At 38.8% G+C, this 21,252-nt stretch overlaps 1 protein-coding gene across 1 annotated transcript; it reads right to left on the bottom strand.

Annotated features, from left to right (window-relative positions):
* Nucleotides 1-19,494: 19,494 nt before the first annotated feature.
* LOC138881898 (uncharacterized) lies at nt 19,495-20,765 on the bottom strand. Its single transcript, XM_070162198.1, has 2 exons — nt 20,405-20,765; nt 19,495-19,940 (listed from the first exon to the last, which is right to left on the bottom strand). Exons 1-2 carry the CDS (start codon nt 20,763-20,765, stop codon nt 19,495-19,497), a joined length of 807 nt encoding a protein of 268 aa, XP_070018299.1.
* Between the last annotated feature and the right edge of the window lie 487 nt (nt 20,766-21,252).

Here is a 21,252-nt window from a genome sequence, read left to right as displayed (position 1 = left end):
TCCCCAATATGACATCAAAATCAACCATATCCAAATAACAAATCTACATGAGTCTCAAGACCCCTAATCACAACTATACATGAACGATGGACATGATCTACCATAATAGAATCACATACTGGTGTAGACGCATACACAGAAGCACTCTAAGAATCACTAGGCATGACCAGATACGGTGCAAAATACGATGTCACATAGGAGTATGTAGACCCTAGATCAAATAGAACTAAAGCATCTCCATACAAATCCGAACAGTACCTGTGATAACTGCATTGGAAGCCTCAGCCTCAGGCCTGGCTGGAAGAGCATAACATCGGGGCTGGGCCCCACCACTCTGAACTACCTCTCTCTGGGACGGCATCCTGCTGGCTGGCCTCTACCTCTAGCGGCCTGAGCTCCACCTCTAATACCTCTACCTCTGCCTCTAGCACCTCTACTTCTACCTCTAGCTGGCTGAGCGGGCGGTGGAACACTCGGTGCCTGAACCATGGCACGGGAACCCTAGTGCTGAGAACTACTCGGTGCTCGAGGGCAATATCTAGCAATGTACCTCATGTCGCCACAAGTAAAATAAGACTTCTGCTGCTGGAACTGACGACCCTGAAATCTCTGGAGCGGAGGTGCACTAATAGGAGCTGGTGAAGCACTGTAGGACTGCTGATCAGAATACTGAATATGAGAACCACGGCCACCTAGGCACCGTTAGAAGTCTGAAGTGCTGACTGAAAAATCCTAGGAGGATGGCCCCTACCAAAAGAATCCTTGCCTCCAGACGAGGCACCACTGAATCTGCTTGAATGACGAGGCCTCTTGTCAGACCCTTGACCACTCCCCTACGATAGAACCATCTCAACTCTCCTGGACACATTAACCACATCTTGGAAAGAAATCTCGCTCCCCGTCTCCTTAGCCTTCTGAAGTTGAAAGGCTGAACGAGTCCCTCAATGAACCTCTCTCTCTCTCTCTCTCTCTCTCTCTCTCTCTCTCTCTCTCTCTCTCTCTCTCTCTCTCTCTCTCTCTCAGTGGGAGGTATAAGAAGAGCATGATGGCCCAAATCAATAAACCTGGTCTCATACTGAGTAACAGTCATAGAACCCTACTGGAAATGCTCAAACTGCCTTCGATAGATCTCTCTCTGGGTGATAGGAAGAAATTTCTCCAAAAATAGCTGAGAAAATTGATCCCAAGTCAAAGATGGTGACCCAACTAGTTTACCCAAACAATAATCTCTCCACCAAGTCTTGGCGGATCCAGACAAGCGAAAAGTAGCAAAGTCGACCCCGTTGGTCTCCATTATCTCCATGTTCCTGAGAACCTCATGACAGTTGTCTAAATAATCATGGGGATCCTCAGAAGATGCACTGCTAAAAGTAGTAGTGAAGAGCTTGGTGAACCTGTCCAATCTCCACAAGGCACTTGAAGATGTAGTTGATCCATCACCGGCCTGAGCTTCAGCTCGGCCGAAGAAGCGGTATGTGGTTTTTCCATCTGTAAAAGAACAAGATTAGAGGGTTCAATTTAGCAGTGAGAGAACAAAATCGCACGATAAAGAAGAATAGATGTGAAGTTTTTCCTAACTCTATAGCCTCTGAGGATAAATACAGACGTCTATGTACCGATCCCTCAGACTCTACTAAGCTTGTCCATGAATTGTGAGACCTAAGTAACCTAGAGCTTTGATACCAACTTGTCACGACTTGGATTTCCCACCCTCGAAAATCGTGATGTTGCCTACTTGTGAAAGCTAGGCAAGCCATGTATTATCAATTCATTATCCTTTTTATTAAGCATGTTCAGCAATTCAAACTATTAAGTGATTAAACAACGGAATAAATTAAATAACCAGATGTCACACCTCCTTTTTACCTACCACCCGAAAGGGGTGTATATAGGGAGTTTTTCCAATTTAAGTGACAATAAATGGGATTATTTTATTGAATTTCAGAGTTGCCACTTGGGATAATTTTATGGTGTCCCAAGTCACCGGTTCAAATCCTGAATCGAGGAAAAGATTGACTCTGTATTATAATCCGCGAACACAGAAATCCGGGTAAGGAATTCTGTTAATCCGGGAGAAGGTGTTAGGCATTCTCGAGTTCCGTGGTTCTAACATGGTCGCTCAACTGTTATTATTGGCCCAATTATCTGATTTTAAAACACTTTTAAACCTATGTGCATTTAGCTCTAAACCGCTTTTAATTATTTTAAGAAAGATTTCAATGTCATCTAAAACACGTCTTTGGACCACACCACATGAAATGCACCCTCAGTCCGAGACACATTTTATTTAACGTTGTTAGATTTGGATTTGGGTCACATGAAATGCACACCCGAGTTTAGGAAGGTAATTTTTAAAATAGCGCGCCTAAAGCAACTATGCACTTTCAACTTTGCGAGGGACATGAAAATTCAACTAAATGGCACGTCTCGATTTCTAAAGATTAAAATATTAATTAAGCGAGGATCGTGCATTTTGAGATTTTATTTGACACGGCACACCCCGATTCTAATTATTTCAAAACTAAAAGTTTGATCCTACTTATTACTAATAAAATTGTGTTAAAGACCAATTAATTCAAACACGAATTATTCCAACAAACAGCCACCATCCAGACCCATTTGAAATAATTTCCGGGTTGGGCTTGAGCTTGAACGAGTCCAAACCTTAATAAATACTGGACGCCCAAGAGCAGATAACATACAAACCGACTCTGCATGCTTTGAACACCATAATTGGGTCAGCTTTTAGCCAATTTTTTTCTGAACCAATGCTTGTGTAAATCAATTAAATACCAATCAACCAAAACTATATGAAAATATGAAATGAAACTAGCATTTAATTCTGATTTTTGATTACTAACTTGGTTTCCAATTTCATATGACATGCACTGAATATTAACTTGTAAACCCATTTAACTAACTATTTCATTGAAAGCAAAACATCACATAGTTTCCCAGGTAGCAGCATTCAGCACTAAGACAAGCTACCACTAAAGATTTCTTACCCCATTCTTATGTATGTCAACTCTAGCATATTTGAACCAGCATTTCCAAAAATAAACATTAAAACATTGACTCTCAATAGATTCACATGGATCAAACTAATTCATTTTCTTTGCTAGACATAATAACTATACTGATTTCCCATTTCATTCATGAGGACAGTACCACAGTTCCCTTGAGAAAAACCAACATACGGATGTCATATTTACAGAAATAGAGTATTAACTCATCACAAACCTAAATAACATGAAGGCAAACATCCATTCATTGTGTCCAGCAGAAATTAAACACAAATTTAACACCTATAACTCAATTGAACCTTCTACTATAGCAATGTTAACATTCCTCAAATCCAATACAAGGATGAAATTCAGTTATCATAGACCAGAAATCAGCTAGAAGGTGATGTAAATCAAAACATAATACAATATAACTGAATTATAACACTGGTTGAAGCAATGCTCTAAATTCCATTCTTTTCATTTCATGCTTCGAATCTGAATTCACATTTAGTAGAGCTCAAGATAAAGTACCTGAATATAGCAAGACAAAAACAAGAAAATCAAGCTGGAAAGTCAGGATGAGACAGCAGCAGCAGTAAACCATCAAGATGGAATACCAGCAGAAAACAACTTTAAGACCTGCAATGGAACAGTAGAAGAACAATAAACCAGAACTCAATCTTCAAGCCATACCCAAGCCATTTCTCAAATCAGAATTATAACTATGGAGTTTTGGAGAATTCTAACTAACACAAGAAAAGGAGAAATCGAAAGTTAAAACAAAATTTTGTCCATTTTCAACAGGGAAACTATAGGGATTTTTAGTGTTGTTTTCAGAGTTTTCTAAAAGAGCCAGCCGTTTTGCCAATTTTTAGAATTTTTCTCTTAAATCCCCTCCCTTGAGCTTGAAGAAAAGGATCCCTTTATAGGCAAGGTACTAGGGCAGCCTAAAGAAATCAGATTTGCATTTAGACCCTTTTGGAATTTTGGTTTTTGTTTAGAAATCTTTAGAGTAAAAGATCCGTTTTCACATTAGTCCTCACCCTAGCTTCCTAGAAGCTTCCTAATTCAGTTACAAGAGATTCTTTCACCTAAACTCCCTGAAGTACCCTTTAAAACCCTGTTAATTACTTCTAAAACCAGACCAAAACATGGGTCAAATTGACCCAAATCCATTTAGTGGGTCTGTATAACTCAGGTCTTGGGCTTCGAATTTCAGGGTCCAAATCCAATCTGAATTCTGTCAAACCCAAATTCCAAGTCAACGAACAAAATTACCAACCTAAATGACCTACTGGATCACAAAAACTCATGAAGTCTTGGGCTTAAAGAGAAAACAAAAATGAAATCCGAACAAATCTAACACAAAAATGGAAACATGCTAAATAACAAATCAACATTAACATGTGTAAAGAAAATGACCCTGAAGAACTAACAAAAACGAGAAAGAATCCAGAAGAAAGAAAAAGATAGAAGACAAAAGAAAAATGAAGAATAAAGGAGGAACAGATTAAACAAAAAAAAGGAATACCTACAAAACTCAGGCATCAAGAGGCTGAGAATGGGTCTTCAAATCTCTTAATTTTCACCTCAATCTGAGATTAATCGTGTGTTCTTTATCAAAAACACATGAATAAAGTCAAAATGGACCTAAAATCTTCAACGACATCTTGATTTGGAAATTTTGGGATTTTAGGGTTCAACTTTCGATTAAGATTCAAGCAGTTCTGGGGAGATTAGAGGGAAATGGAGTGGGGATTTGGAATGAGGGGGTCTTGGGGGTTGTGTGGTGTTAATTTGGGGTCGTTTTGGAGAGGCACCGCCGACTGGGCATGGTGGAGAATAGGGCGGCGTTAGGTTTTTTGGGTAATGGTCTCTGCAGATGAAGTTGAAAGAGATGAAACGGGGGTACAGGGTTTAGACAGTTAAATAGCTAGGGGAGATTAGTTCCCAACCTTTAGATCAATGGAAATCAACGGCTGGATCCAGGGAGGGGACGACGTCGTTTTGAGTTATGGTGGGGGCTGGACCAGGTATTGGCGTGGGTCTGGGCCAAATTGGGCGGGTTTCAGTGGCAAATTGTTTGGGTTTGGGGTATTAAAGGGTATTTGGCCCAAATCCGGTTCCCTCAATCCTTTTCCTTTTCTTTTTATTTTCCAAAATTCTTTTCAAAAATTAAAAATAACACCCAAATTAATCCCTAAATCAAATTATACTACCAAATTCAAATGATTAACTCTAAATAATAAAACCACCATTAATTAAATACCAAATTAAAAGAAAAACTCCCAAGATTCGAAATTCAAATAAAAAGAAAAAATTAGTTTTTTTTGTGATTTTTCCATTTTTATAAAACAAACTGATTTACTAACTAATCTAAAAATGTAAAATTAAATCCTAAATTCAAATGCAATATATTTTTGTATTTTTTTATGAATTAAACAAAATAAACATGCGCAGACAAATGCAAGCAATAACAAAAAAATGCCACGAAAATCCACGAAATTGCAAACAATGAAAAAAATTATTTTGTTTTGAATTTGTGGGAGTAATTCATATAGGGAAAAATCACGTGCTCACAGATGCCCCTCTTTTCTTGGAAACACGAAGAGTTTTCGTGCAAAGATAAAGTGAGCGAATACGAGTGATTTTTGCCCGTTTGAATATTCTGCGGGAAGCATTTTTGAAAGATTTGACTGCACCCTGACTCCGAGGTTGCCTACATATCCTTGGATATAAAGGAATCAGGTCAGTGTAGTTCAGGAAGTTTTCGGTAGCTGGGACTACCCTGAAGTTGTGATTTCACTATTGATGTTGTTTCTGCTACTGCTTATTGAACTCCTTATTTCACCATGACAAAATAAAAGAAGCTAGACTAAACTATGATCTATGAATTACAAAAATCCTATCTATATCATCAAACTTGATCTTGTGATCCCCGTTGCCATGTTGACTTGTATTCTCCAGGTAAAGTCCCTTTTGTTGCCGACTTGAATTGTAATCTGAGATGCTTTCCCTTTTCTTCAGGTAAGCGCCTGATTACCGATGCTTGAACTGCTTTGTTCTCCAGGTGGACTCTTGATTACCAACACTTGAATTGCTTTGTTCTCCAGGTGGGCTCCTGATTACCAACACTTGAATTTCTTTATTCTCCAGGTGGGCTCCTGATTACCAACACTTGAATCGCTTTGTTCTCCATGTGGGCTCTTGATTACCAACACTTGAATTTCTTTGTTCTCCAGGTGGGCTCCTGATTACCGACACTTGAATCGCTTTGTTCTCCAGGTGGGCTCCTGATTACCGACGCTTGGATTGCTTTGTTCTCCAGGTGGGCTCCTGATTACCGGCGTTTGAATTGCTTTGTTCTCCAGGTGGGCTCCTGATTACCGACACTTGAATTGCTTTGCTCTCCAGGTGGGCTCCTAATTACCAACACTTGAATTGTTTTGTTCTCCAGGTGGGCTCCTGATTAACAACACTTGAATTGCTTTGTTCTCCAGGTGGGCTCCTGATTACCAACACTTGAATCGCTTTGTTCTCCAGGTGGGCTCCTGATTACCAACGCTTGGATTGCTTTGTTATCCAGGTGGGCTCCTAATTACCGACACTTGAATTGTTTTGCTCTCCAAGTGGGCTCCTGATTACCAACACTTGAATTGCTTTGTTCTCCAGGTGGGCTCCTGATTACCGACGTTTGGATTGCTTTGTTCTCCAGGTGGGCTCCTGATTACCGACACTTGAATTTCTTTGCTCTCCAGGTGGGCTCCTGATTACCAACACTTGAATTGCTTTGTTCTCTATGTGGGCTCTTGATTACCAACACTTGAATTGCTTTGTTCTCCAGGTGGGCTCCTAATTTCAGCAAAATAGACAAAACAAAGAAAATTTCCTGCCCCAGTTTGGTAGTTGGGCACATCCGTGAGTGTTAACTAAATCATGTTACCAAATATCACTAAGAATTTGAAAACTAGATCCCATTATCCAGGAGGGCCCTGAAAACTCCTAGTTAAATGATGGTTTTAAGTCTAAATTATATCTTCTAAAGGTATGACTCCCGCTAAATCTTGTGATCTAATGAAATCTTAAAGCTAGGGCCTATTATTCAAGAGGGTCCTGACAACTCCTAATTGAATCCTATCTCAAGAATGAAAACTTTAAAACCAACTTATATTCCTTTGGGGTACATTTATGCTAGGAGGGTCCTGAGAATTTAAACTAACCAAATTGTTTTGAATTTTAAACTAGGTACCATTTTCTAGGAGGGTCCTCAGAATTTACTGCCAAACCTGTCTGGTGCTTGTTTTTTCCCCACGGAGGGTTTCTCCGAAACAAACGAAATTTTCTGCCCCTGTTTCAATCAAAGAAAAATCTTGTCAGTTAAAATGTGGTGGTTAGTTTGTGGCATTCTTGCTGAAAGTGGCCTCTCCGCTGTCGTGCTTTGTTTTGACTAGCTTCCCCGAACTGGCCAAGAACCGCTTGACTTTCTAAGTGCCTTTCAATCATATGACCCTGGATGACCCGAGTGTTCTATACCCAAACCATTGTGTTACATCTCTGACCCATCTATCTGAACCTCTGCATCTCCCCCGAAATTAATAAACCCTTTCACCAATGGAACTTTTGTTGACCCTTTACATCCCATTTCACATCGTACTATCTCTAGTTGATCATAGGCTAAAAACTCATGTTTTAGTCATTGTAACAACACTGTAATTATTGCATTTTACAAATGTTTGAGCTTAAATGATAATGAATTGTACTAAAATCATGCTTTATGCCTTGCAGGAAGCTAATCCGACTTAAGAATTAACTTTGGGGTGAATTTGATTAATTTGAGGCTTTGAAGTCTGAGTAAAAGCTAAATAAATCAAGTCAGGATCGTGTTCGGGGGTCACAAAGCAAGCCCGGATAGCAAAACAAATAAACAAATAAAACAGCGCAAAAATTGCACTGCCGCACCGCGGGGGGCGCCGCGGCAGTGCAAAAATCTTCGCTGCATTGTTTTGCTCCGTTAAAATGCATTCTGCCTCTGTCCAATCCATTTACGCGGAGAACAGAGCATCACACGGGGCGTCGCGAATGTGTAAAAGTTGCAAAACTACTCTATTTCGGTCTAAAAAGGGTATTATTGTCAAAACCCTTTCCTACACGATTAAAAAAGGAAAAGCATCCCTTATTGAGGGAGCAGACTGGTTTTGAGAGAGAAAAAGAAGAGGATATCCATCTGGGAGGATCAAAATAAAGAGGAGACAACACTTTTGGAGCAAGATTTAAAAGATTTTATCTAAACTTTCTTCTAGTATCTATTTATTTTATGTTTAAGTCTTGTATTGTTGATGTTTGTATAATTATGAGTGGCTAAAAACTCAAATATTCTGGATTTATGGGTGTTAGATGATTATGTTGGTTGAAACTTAATTTGATGATCTTGAATTTATCGTTAAGGGTTGTTTATTTGATTTTGCTGTTAATTATTTTACAGCGTAGCTAACAGTGAAATACTATTTACGAATCTTGAGCTAAACTTGAAAAAGAAAATTTTTGATTGCATATAGAATCAAATAAAGCAGGATCTGGATCCTGGGCATCGAGTTAAAGATTCACGATTAAGATAGAACTATACTTAATTGCCTTGTTTGGTTGAGAAATAGGATTTGTAAATGCATTTGAGTTAATATTAATACCATAGAAATATAGGTATTAATTTAACTTGAATAGGTGCATAAGAAATCGACAGATTCTTATGGGTATTATTAACCCTATAATCAATAACCCAGATAATTCAATAAATTATTTTTAAGCTAAAAATGTAGCATGATCTCTAGCAAGCCCATGACCCCGGAATATCTCTTTTATTAATTGTTAAAAGGAAAATTCATAAGTGGCATAGTAACTTTGTGTTGTATTATTGTTTGTCTATTAGTTAAATTGTAAATTGGTTATTTATGTATTTTGTGATGAATTAGCTTGAATCGATAATTGTTTGAGTTTGCATCAGTCTATAAGTTGATCATAAGTCCTCATGGGAACGATACTTTACTTATTACTATATTACTTGAAGATCGCGTACACTTGCGTGAGTGTTTTGGTCGCAACAAGTTTTTGGTATCGCTGCCGGGGACTTACAAATTAACTGTTTTTCTAGATCAAACATTTATTCTTATCTTTACAAGTTTTTTTTTGTAAATATTTTATTTTTATAACTATTTGATTTTTCTCTTAGAATGTTTCTAGTTCTCTCAGGATGACATATGGGGATGAAATATACGGAGGCAAGGTTAATGATGAAGACGCTTGGTTGACGGAAGATTTTTATGGCCCGTATTTTTGGGCTAGTCATGGCCTCACCTCTTGTAGATCTGAATTTGAATATGGGAGTAAGGGTTGGTATTGGGACGGATATTCTCGATTAGGGGATCTGCGGAACGACGTTGTTTACTAACAACGTTGATGAAAGATTGGTCTAAGGAGAGAGATGAGCTTGCACAAAAAATTGATAATTTTAGCTTGGTTGTGCATGACTTGGATTCAGATTTGAGTGCAAAGGTTGATGCGTGTAACGCTCAACAATTTAATGATGAGTTGTATGAAGCTGGAAAAAATCTTCTAAACCAAATTGAAGAGCTAAAACAAGAATACCAATCATTAGATCGTGTTTTTCTTAATGATGTCAATGTTGAGAAAAGTGCTCTAGAGTCATGTGAGGGAGTAGATAACATTACTTTAGGAGAATTGAGTGTGTCTATAAATGGGGATGTAAATAGTAGTAAAATTCATGAGTTAGGGAGCATTAAACCCCATTCCAATTATTTTTTCACATTGTGTTTAGATAGTAAGATAGTAATCGAGTCATCTGAGCCTATGGGGGTGTCAAAGAGTGAGGGTGAAAGTGCCTATATTCTTAAATTTGTTGTGCCAAAAAGAAAAAATTACATTCCTCATCTAAAGGCCAAGAAGTGCCGAGTGAAAAATTTATTACTTGGCTTGGTTATCTTTGTAGCCCCACCAAATGAGCATAGACACAAACTGGATATCCTGTTAGGGGTACAATTCATAAGTTGAAGGTGGAAGCAAAAAGTGGTTCACGTCATGTCGCGATGTTAGATCAGGCGCTTGTTGGGAGGCAACCCAATGACTAACATCACTAACTTTTAATTGTAATTTAGAAATATTAGATTTTAGAAGTTATGATGTCTTTAGTCAGGTACAAGCATGCATTTGTGCATTGAATATTATTGTAAAGATGTGGTGATGTTATAGTTGTGAAGTGAGGTATATTTGTATTGTTAATATGGTGAATTTGCCTCATTTCAAGTTGAAATTTAAAGAATGCAAGACATGTTTACAATGTGTTTGTTAAAATGTCTAAGTGATATGAAATTGACTAATGTTGCAAATTCAGAAACAAATTGCATTGTAAGATGTTATTAGTGGTAACAACTATAACATTAGGCGAAACCATGATGTTTCGCTTGCTTTATATAAAAATGAGATGTAAGATTCATGCTAATGTACCTATGTAGTATATTTTGTATAATAATTTTGAATTTTGTAAAATAGACTAATTTCTTTTTATGTTTATGTTTAATATTAATCTAGCTTGTAAAATCTAGCTTAGTTTTTATTTTTATTTTTATTTTTAATAGTTGCAAGTCTCTTTAATGATTGGGTAGGCCGATAAGCATTATATCATTCTAATTGAAGAACAGGGTAGTCTGAATCCCTATCATACATGCTAAGTGTCAACATGATAATAATATAAGTGTGGGGTATTTACTCCACTTGCATTTAAAATGATTTTTGTGTGTTTTTAGCTAATATATCATGTTGTGTAGGTATAATGTATCGGCGCCCAAGCAAAAGATCAAACACTGGCCTATCTAAGATTGTATCTACTAGCCGACGGGGAGGCATAAGGGCACCCCCTCCAACACCTTTGAGAATGAAGATGCTTAGGCCAATGGCCTCAAGGAGTCTCTTTTTTTATCTATTTTTTATCTTTTTGCATTAGGGACAATGCAAGATTTTTAGTGAAGAGTGATTTGCCCCTATTGCAATGTACTTACTTTTGTTGTTTCGTATTTTTGGTTGTTTGATTTTGTTTAGACTGTTAAACTTTTTGGCTTGGTAGATTATAGCATTTGTAGGTAGTAAATGGTACTAATTTCGATTTTTTTTTCCCGACGATGGATTTTCTTAAGGGAAATGAAGTCGAAATTCAAAAAACAAATGTTTGCCTATTATTTCAGTTTAGTGTATGCTAGATTTGGTTTAATTTAAAATTTTCCCCTTAGTTTTTCTTTATGCCGCGATTCTTTTCCAAGGGTGTATTTGAACCGGGTATAGTGTAATTTTTTAGTTCAATTGAATAAAAAGTTCCTAACTACAGAGTTAATCTCCTCAAATGCACATGTGTTAGAAGTTGTATGTACCTTATTTGTGAAGCTCAATCTCAGTTCTTGATTCTAAAGTAAGTGCCTTAAATTGTGTATTTATAACTATGCTTAACTATTTTGACTAGAGAGTCGAGAAAGATCCAAGCTTGAATGAGTTGTGTGCCAATGTGTGAGTGAGGTTGTTGAAATTTTCTGTGCATAACAGTTGATATCTAGAACTTGCCCTCAAATGTTTTGCAAAGTGAAATAGTAGCATTACTCAGTTTAGGAGATGATATAGGCATTTCTTTGTGAAACCAATTTTATAATTGTTCCCACCTAGTTGTATATATCTTAGTCAAACCTTTTGAACCGTTAATCCTATTTCTTTGGCATCCGCATTATAAACCTTACCAATTTATGTAAATATTTCGGTTAGTTGAACCTCTATCTCTCATGAGCACTTAGTGTTGTTTTAATGTTGTTAAAGTTGAAAACAGATTTATTTGTTTATTTGGGAAAAAAAACTCGAAAAAGAAAACTACCTGTATATATATATATATATATGGGGGATGGATTTTCATTAGTAACATTCTCTAGCTTATGGTGCTTAAAGAGAATGAGATTTGTTGTTATTATGTAAAACCTCAAAAAGGTTGGAGATGGTTTAACATAAGAGTAATGCTGAAATTGTGAAATGAAATGGTGTATATATGAAGTGCTCAAAGAGATGTAGCTACTACATTCTATATTTATCACACCCTTCCTCAGCCTGCATTACAACCAATTAAAGACCTATTTGATCTTTGATTGAATAAGCTCAATTAGTAGAGTATTACACTAGGGGCAAGCATATGGTATGTCACCTTTTGCATATGAATTTCAATTCTGAGAGTGAGTTAATTCTTCCTATTTTGAGTTCCTAAATATCTGTGAATATTATGTTGAGAGGAACTAGTCTATATTAGTTGTGGGAGGGCACATGATTTGTGAAAGCAAGGAAACGTTTTGACCTTTGTGTTAGAGTAAGTGAGCAAGTTATCAAAATGTGTGGCACTTGTGAGTCATGTCTTGAGGTTGAACTATTATGAATTGGTACTTAAGTGTCGGCATGTGTTGTTAGAAAAATTGCTTGACAAAAAGGTCGCCCTTATGTGAAATGTATGTTAATTGCTCGAGGATGATCAATGGTCTAAGTGTGGGGTGTTGATCATAGGCTAAAAACTCGTATTTTAGTCGTTGTAACAACACTGTAATTATTGCATTTTACAAAGGTTTGAGCTTAAATGATAATGAATTGTACTAAATTCATGCTTTATGCCTTGCAGGAAGCTAATCCGACTTAAGAATTAACTTTTGGATAAATTTGATTAATTTGGGGCTTTGAAGTCTGAGTAAAAGCTAAATAAATCAAGTCGGGATCGTGTTCGGGGGTCGCAAAGCAAGCCCGGATAGCAAAACAAATTTAAAAAACGAAACAACGCAAATCTTCGCTGAATTGTTTTGCTCCGTTAAAATGCATTCTGCCTCTGTCCAATCCATATACGCGGCACACGGGGCGTCGCGGACGTGTAAAAATCGCAAAACTACTCTATTTCGGTCTAAAAAGGGTATAATTGTCAAAATCCCTTCCTATACGATTAAAAAGCGAAAAGCATCCATTATTGAGGGAGCAGACTGGTTTTGAGAGAGAAAAAGAAGAGGAGATCCATCTGCGAGGATCAAAATCAAGAGGAGACAACACTTTGTAGCAAGGATTAAAAGAGTTTATCTAAACTTTCTTCTAGTATCTATTTATTTTATGTTTAAGACTTGTATTGTTGATGTTTGTATAATTATGAGTGGCTAAAACTCAAATATTCTAGGGTTATGGGTGTTAGATGATTATGTTGGTTGAAACTTAATTTGATGATCTTGAATTTATCGTTAAGGGTTGTTTATTTGATTTTGCTGTTAATTATTTTACTGCGTAGCTAACAATGAAATACTATTTAGGAATCTTGAGTTAAACTTGAAAAAGAAAATTTTTGATTGCATATAGAATCAAATAAAGCAAGATCTGGATCCTGGGCATCGGGTGAAAGATTCGCAATTAAGATAGAACTATACTTAATTGCCTTGTTTGGTTGAGAAATAAGATTTATAAATGCATTTGAGTTAATATTAATACCATAGAAATATAGGTATTAATTTAACATGAATAGGTGTATAAGAAATCGACAGATTCTTATGGGTATTATTAACCCTATAATCAATAACCCAGATAATCAATAAATTATTTTTAAGCTAAAAACGTAGCATGATCTCTATCAAGCCCATGACTCTGGAATATTTCTTTTATTAATTGTTAAAAGAAAAATTCATAAGTGCGTAGTAACTTTGTGTTGTATTATTGTTTGTCTACTAGTTAAATTGTAAATTGGTTATTTATGTATTTTGTGATGAATTAGCTTGAATCGATAATTGTTTGAGTTTGCATCAGTCTATAAGTTGATCATAAGTCCTCGTGGGAATGATACTTTACTTATTACTATATTACTTGAAGATCATGTACACTTGCGTGAGTGTTTTGGTCGCAACACTAGCAATGCTTTGGCCGCCCTGTGCCTTTGTGCAACTTTGGAAGTTGGTAGTGAGGTTTGAAACCCTTACTTATTTGCTTAAACAAAACTGACATTGGAAACATCTTAGAGAAATAAACCCAAAAGAAATGAAATGTAATGACTATGAGAGTTAGGGATAAGAAAAATCCAAAATTGGAATACTCTCTTGAAGGGGAAAAAGAAAAGAGACTTATCCGAGTGGAGCAGCTGGTACCAATGATCATGACATGCATTTTGGATTAATCAGCCCAGTCTGTCCCACCAATCAACTTTTAGTTGTCGTACTTTACGCCCCGAGACCTTCAAAACCCAATTTCTTCACCGAAACCTTGTGCTTGTTCGGCCTGCGGTGCCCCGAATGGTTTTCATCAATAAACCTCTCTCATTTATTCATCTCTCAACTCACTTTCACGATAAGGTGCCCATGAAGGTTTTCACCAATAAGACTCTCTCATTTTGATTTCTCTCAGCTTTCCGTCGTCTTACGGTGCCCGTGAGGGTTTTCACCAATAAGACTCTCTCATTTTTCATCTTCCTTGTTTGGACCGGAGTGTTACCCCTAATATGAATCACCTCCACCCGCTCAACTTGGCATCTCTCGAAGACTGATCGGAAGGTCTTTCTTTGGACCGTAATGTGGGATTTTGGATAGGGTTAGATAGAAAGGGTATCAAAAGGCTCAAAACAATTCAAATGGGTTCAATATTACAACTTTCGGAATCTGATTTCTTACAATAACCACAACTTCTGCCCCAGTTTCTTTGCCTGGGGACTTTTGGATTTTTATTTTGATAGGACCGAACCGTGAGGCTGCCTACGTATCCTTAAAAGGAATCAGGTCAAACGTAGTTCATGACACATAAATGGCTTTGTTGTTGTGATTTTCTCTTTTCTCTTTCTTTTCTTTCTCTTCTTTTTTTTCTTCCTTTTTCTCTTTTTGTTGTTCTCTCTTTTTCTTTTTTTTTCTTCTCTTTTCTTTTCTCTCTTTTCCTTTACTCATCTTTTGTGACTGCGTTTCTGAACTTTGCTACTGATTCCAAAAGAGGGGTATGAAAGGAAATAAATAAGGCTCAAAAGGGGTAACAAAGGATAAAGCATTTAGATAACAGAACAAAATGTCTTCGTCATTCTAATCTTCAGAACATGCCAAGTGCAAACAAATACAATTTAAACCAGAGAAATCATACATAATATTTTTTGACTACATATTGATAGTCATGTCTACACATTTGCCTTCTATATCTATTAAATACAAAGCACCATTGGACAACACTCTCGTTATGATGAACGGCCCCTGCCAATTTGGGGCGAACTTGCCTTTTGCTTCAGCCTGATGTGGAAGGATACGCTTCAATACTTGTTGACCCACTTCAAACTTCTGTGGACTCACCTTCTTGTTATATGCTCTTGTCATTCTCTGTTGATACAACTGGCCATGACACACTACTGCCAATCTCTTCTTATCGATCAAACTCAATTGCTCCAGGCGGGTTTTGACCCACTTATAATCATCAATTTCGGCTTCAGCGACAATCCAAAGGGACGGAATTTCAACTTTCGTGGGTATCACTGCTTCAGTGCCATATATCAACAAATAAGGAGTTGCCCCTACTGAAGTGCGAACAGTAGTGCGATAACCCAACAATGCAAAGGGCAAATTTTCATGCCACTGCCTGGAACCTTCCACCATTTTCCGAAGTATCTTCTTTATGTTCTTGTTGGCTGCCTCGATTGCTTCATTTTCCTTGGGGCGATATGGGGTGGAATTGCGACGCGTAATCTTAAACTGTTGACATACCTCTTTTATCATATGACTGTTGAGATTAGCACCATTATCTGTGATGATCACCTTTGGGATTCCGAACCGACAAATGATATTTGAATGCACAAAATCGATCACTGCTTTCTTGGTCACATACTTGAAAGTTTTATCCTCCACCCACTTAGTGAAATAATCGATGGCCACCAGAATGAACCTGTGCCCATTGGACGCTGCTGGCTCAATTGGTCCAATGACATCCATGCCCCAAGTAACAAAAGGCCATGGTGGAGACATTGTATGCAATTCAGATGGCGGAGAATGAATCAAATCTCCGTGCACTTGACATTGATGACACTTGCGCACAAAACTGATACAATCTCGCTCCATAGTGAACCAGTAATAACCTGTTCGGAGAATCTTCTTTGCCAGAACGTACCCACTCATATGCGGTCCACAGACCCTAGAATGTATTTCGGTCATGATAGTTGTGGCCTGTCTAGCATCTATGCATCTTAACAATCCCAGATCTGGAGTCCTTTTGTATAAAACCCCTCCACTGAAGAAAAATCCACTTGCCAACCGTCGAATTGTTCTCTTTTAGTCACTTGTGGCTTGTACCGGATATACTCCCAGTCTGATGTACTCCCTGATGTCGTGGAACCACGGTTCACCGTCAAGTTCTTCTTCCACCACGTTGCAGTAAGCATGCTGATCACGGACCTGAATATGCAAAGGGTCAACATAAGCCTTATCTGGATGATGTAACATTGACGCCAGAGTAGCCAAAGCATCGGCAACCTCATTATGAATCCTTGGGATATGCATGAACTTTACTAATCGAAACTGTTGACAAAGATCATGCAAACACTGTCGCTACGGTATGAGTTTCAAATCTCGTGTTTCCCATTACCCTTGAATATGGTGCACCAGAAGGTTCGAGTCTCCCGAGACCAAAACTTCCTGGACACCCATGTTTGCAGCTAACCTCAAACCAAAAATGCATGGCTCATACTCAACCATGTTATTAGTACAATAGAAACGAAGTTGAGCCGTAATAGGGTAGTGATGCCCTGTTTCAGAAATAAGTACAGCTCCTATCCCAACGCCTTTCATATTAGCCGCTCCATCAAAGAAAAGTTTCCAAACTGGCTCTTCAACTTGTTCCAACTCATCAATGTGCATTACCTCTTCATCAGGGAAGTAAGTCTTCAAAGGCTCATATTCTTCATCCACTGGATTCTCGGCGAAATGGTCGGCCAATGCCTGGGCTTTCATCGCAGTCCGAGTCACATAGACGATGTCAAATTCTGCTAGCAAAAACTGCCATTTAACGAGCCTCCATGTAGGCATAGGCTTCTGAAAGATATACTTTAGCGGATCTAAACGAGAGATGAGGTAAGTAGTGTAAGATGACAAATAATGCTTCAACTTCTGTGCTACCCAAGTTATGGCGCAACATGTCCTTTCCAGGTGAGTGTACTTAACCTCATAAGATGTGAACTTCTTGCTGAGATAATAGATGGCCTGCTCTTTCCTGCCGGTGATGTCATGCTGACCCAACACACAACCAAATGAATTGTCCAAGACCGTCAAATACAGAATCAAAGGTCTCCCCGGTTCTGGTGGCACCGACATAGGTGGGTTTGACAAGTACCCCTTTATCTTATCAAATGCTTCTTGACACTCATTTGTCCACTTGACTGCAGCATCCTTCTTCAGCAGTTTGAAGATAGGCTCACAAGTTGTCGTAAGCTAAGCAATAAACCTGTTGATGTAGTTCAACCTCCCTAATAAACTCATCACCTCAGTCTTGTTCCTTGGGGGTGGAGATTCTTAGATAGCTTTGATCTTTAATGGGTCCAATTCAATACCACGACGACTGACTATGAATCCCAACAGTTTTCCAGACGACACCCCGAATGCACACTTTGCAGGATTGAGCTTAAGATTGTACTTGCGAAGCCTTTGGAAGAACTTTCTCAAATCTCTGACTTAGTCAGACTGCTTTCTAGACTTTATGATTATATCATCCACATAAACCTCAATCTCCTTGTGTATCATATCGTGGAATATGGTCACCATTGCCCTCATGTAAGTTGCCCCAGCATTTTTCAAACCGAAAGGCATGACCCGGTAGCAGTATGTTCCCCATGGCGTGATGAATGTCATTTTTTTTGCATCCTCCTCATCCATTAGGATCTGATGATAGCCCACATAACAATCCACAAAAGACCCAATCTCATATTTGGCACAATTATCAATCAAAATGTGGATGTTTGACAGTGGGAAGTTGTCCTTTGGACTTGCCTTGTTGAGATCACGGAAATCAACACACACTCTGGTCTTACCATCCTTCTTTTGCACAGGCACAACATTGGCTAACCAAGTGGGATACCGCGTGACTCGAATGAATTTTGCATTGAACTGCTTTGTGACCTCTTATTTGATCTTCACACTCATGTCGGTTTTGAACTTCCTCAACTTCTATTTGACAGGAGGAAATGTCGGGTCAGTAGGTAATTTGTAAACCACTAAGTCAGTGCTTAGACCCGGCATGTCATCATATGACCATGCAAAAATATCTTTGTACTCAAACAATGCTTTAATCATCTCTTCCCTGAGTTGCGGTTCAAGATGGACACTTATCTTAGTTTCTCTGATATTATCCGGGTCCCCTAAATTGATTGTTTCGGTATCACTCAGGTTGGGCTTGGGTTTTTCTTCAAAATAGCTTAATTCTTTACTAATCTCTTCAAAGGCCTCATCCTCATCGTATTCTGATTCATCAGCACACTCTATTTCTTGAATTATTATCTTAGAATTAGATTGGCTTTTAAGACTGGGACGAAGATTCCTCATGCATGCCATGTCATTGAAACCAGCATAAAAAGAATTGTACAAGGAAGAAAAGAAAAACAAAAATAAAACTATCAGGAATGATGAAAAAAGGAAATTGCATTTCATTGAAATCAAAAGATAACAAGGTTTATACATCCAAACTGACAGAACATAGAATCTGAATTACAACCCTGGAATAATCCAGATAAACTGAAAGAAAAATCAAAGCAAACTACCAAAACTCCTTTCGGGTAGGGAGAGGAGTAGCTTCCCAATTGTTAATCTTTGCACTGGACCCGACAAATTGCACATCCGCCTTACTAGAACCTTCTCCAACTTCCACCATGTTTATATCGTCGAACGACCTTTCGAACCTTTCAATCAACTCTTTATCTAGACCAACCACAGAACTGGGAACTGTTGTTACTGTGCGCTTCCTAGTGACAGGCTTGACAAACGACCTGGAGAGACATGGGATAGGCTTTGGAAGGACCCACGCCCTCTGTTTCAACTTTCTAGCTCTTTTCACGTCTGCGGCTGTGGGCTTGAATCCCAAACTGAATGTACCCAAGTTTTTGGGGAGAGACACCGGTTGTACTATACCTTGCAGAGATGCACCCAAACCCTTACCAGGTACAAAACCATTTTTCAACATTTCAAAAGCCACCATGACTGATGGCGGTTACCCTCGGCATTGGAACAAATTTCCCTTCTGGAATTTTCTCAACTGATACTGTGTCAAAAACCTGATAGACCCAAGGTCCCTTGTCGTCTTCAACCTCAATGAACAAAATAGTGGCATCACTGGGAACACACAAATTATCTTCGCTGTGCACAACGATTTCCTGTCTATCCCATTCAAACTTAACCATCTGATGCAGAGTCGATGGGACTACTTTGGCAACATGAATCTAGGGTCGACCTAACAGAAGATTGTACGAAACGGCCACATCCAGCATCTGGAATTCCATGTTGAATTCAACTGGTCCTATTGTCAGCTCAAGGACTATATCACCGATTGAATCTTTCCCTCCACCATCAAATCCCCGCACGCAGATATTGTTCTTGTGAATCCTTTCATCATCCACTTTCAACTTGTTCAGAGTGGAGAGAGGGCAAATGTTCGCACTGGAACCATTGTCGACCAATACCCAGGTAACCATGGAATCTTTGCATTTTACTGTAAGATAGAGGGCACTATTGTGCTCAGTACCCTCCACGGGAAACTCATCATCAGAAAAAGTGACTTTGTTTACCTCAAATATCTTGTTGGCTGTCTTTTCTAAATAGTTTTCTGAGATTTTGTCAGGAACATGGGCCTCATTCAGGATTTTCATCAAGGCACGTCGATGCTCGTCTGAATGGATTAACAATAACAATAGTGAAATCTGAGCAGGCGTCTTCCTCAACTTCTCCACAATGGAATAGTCTTGCACCTTCATCTTTCTCAAAAACTCTTCTGCCTCTTCTTCGGTCACAGCTTTCTTCACTAGCACTAGGTTATCTTTGGAGTTTTTAGCTTTTCTTAACCCCTCAGGGGCAAAGCATCTCCCTGACCGAGTCAATCCATGGGTCTCATAGACTTCTTCTTTAACTTCTTTTCCTTTGTAAGTCACTGTCACCCGTTCAGAATTCCACGGGATAGCCTTGCTGTTGACTATCGGTAACTGGGTTATAAGCTTGATAATGACAGGATCTGTGCGGGCACCCTCCACAATCATGATAGGCTTGTTTTCCACTCCCGGCACAACCACTCTCGCCCTTTCTTGTTTCCTGCAACATCACTTGAGGACCCCTTCCAGACTACCGCAGATGGTTCACTGTTCGCCCTGCTCAACTTGATCACTGATATCTCACTTGTTGATTTTTCAACCGATTTGACTTCATTGGACTGAATCATCATGACGGTCTGTGAAGGCTTCTTAGGCTCCCCTCCCTTATGCACTATCTCAATCATATTTGTCTCCTGATGGGTTGGCAACGGGTTCTGGTTGATATTGGGCGCCTCCGGAGTTTGGACTTCAATTCGATTTGTATTAATGAGCTCCTGGATAGCATTCTTCAAATGCCAGCATTTCTCCGTGTCATGCCCCATAGCACCAGAACAATATTCGCAGCTTACAGAATAATCAAGATTTCTTGGGAGAGGATTCGGCAATTTTGACTCGATCGGCCTCGGCATATCCAATTGTCTTAGCCTGTGGAACAAACTAGTATAGGACTCTCCTAATAGAGTGAATGTTTTCTTTCTCTGCAACCTCTCATTTTTAAATGTTTGATTGGGACAGAAATCTGGTCTAAGAGGGTTTCGGTAGGCTCGTGGGGATGGGTAGGTATTTTGTGGGACTGGTGCACGCCATTGTGCATGGGCGAGGGTTTGGTTATATGTTTGGGCGTGGGGGACAGAAAAATGGGGTTCTAGTGGGGGGTAGTAGTGTTGGGGTGGATTATACGGGGTATGGGGGTAGGTTTGGTGGTGGGGTCGAGGCTGATTATAGTGGTGAGATGAGCCCCTGGGTCCAAACCAAGCTCTTGAATCAATCATTGTCATATCCTTTTTCTTCTTCTTTTCGATTACTCCCATAGTTCCACTTTGAATGGCCCGGGTAGTTGCCTTAATAGCCGAATAGCTCATGATTTTGTTTGACTTGAGCCCTTATTCCACCATA

The sequence above is a fragment of the Nicotiana sylvestris genome, chromosome 11, assembly GCF_000393655.2.
Source record: "Nicotiana sylvestris chromosome 11, ASM39365v2, whole genome shotgun sequence".
Lineage (NCBI taxonomy): Eukaryota > Viridiplantae > Streptophyta > Magnoliopsida > Solanales > Solanaceae > Nicotiana > Nicotiana sylvestris.
The sequence above is the reverse complement of the archived record's forward strand: the minus strand, read 5'-3'. Positions and strand labels throughout refer to the sequence as shown.

Bases quoted from the DNA above. Each gene is read 5' to 3' on its own strand.
- LOC138881898 (XM_070162198.1), bottom strand. From the start codon at position 20,765: ATGCCGAGGCCGATCGAGTCAAAATTGCCGAATCCTCTCCCAAGAAAT. The intron at 19,941-20,404 runs GTGAACCATCTG...TAATCCATTCAG, and splicing joins CAAGTTGAGCAGGGCGAACA to ACGAGCATCGACGTGCCTTG.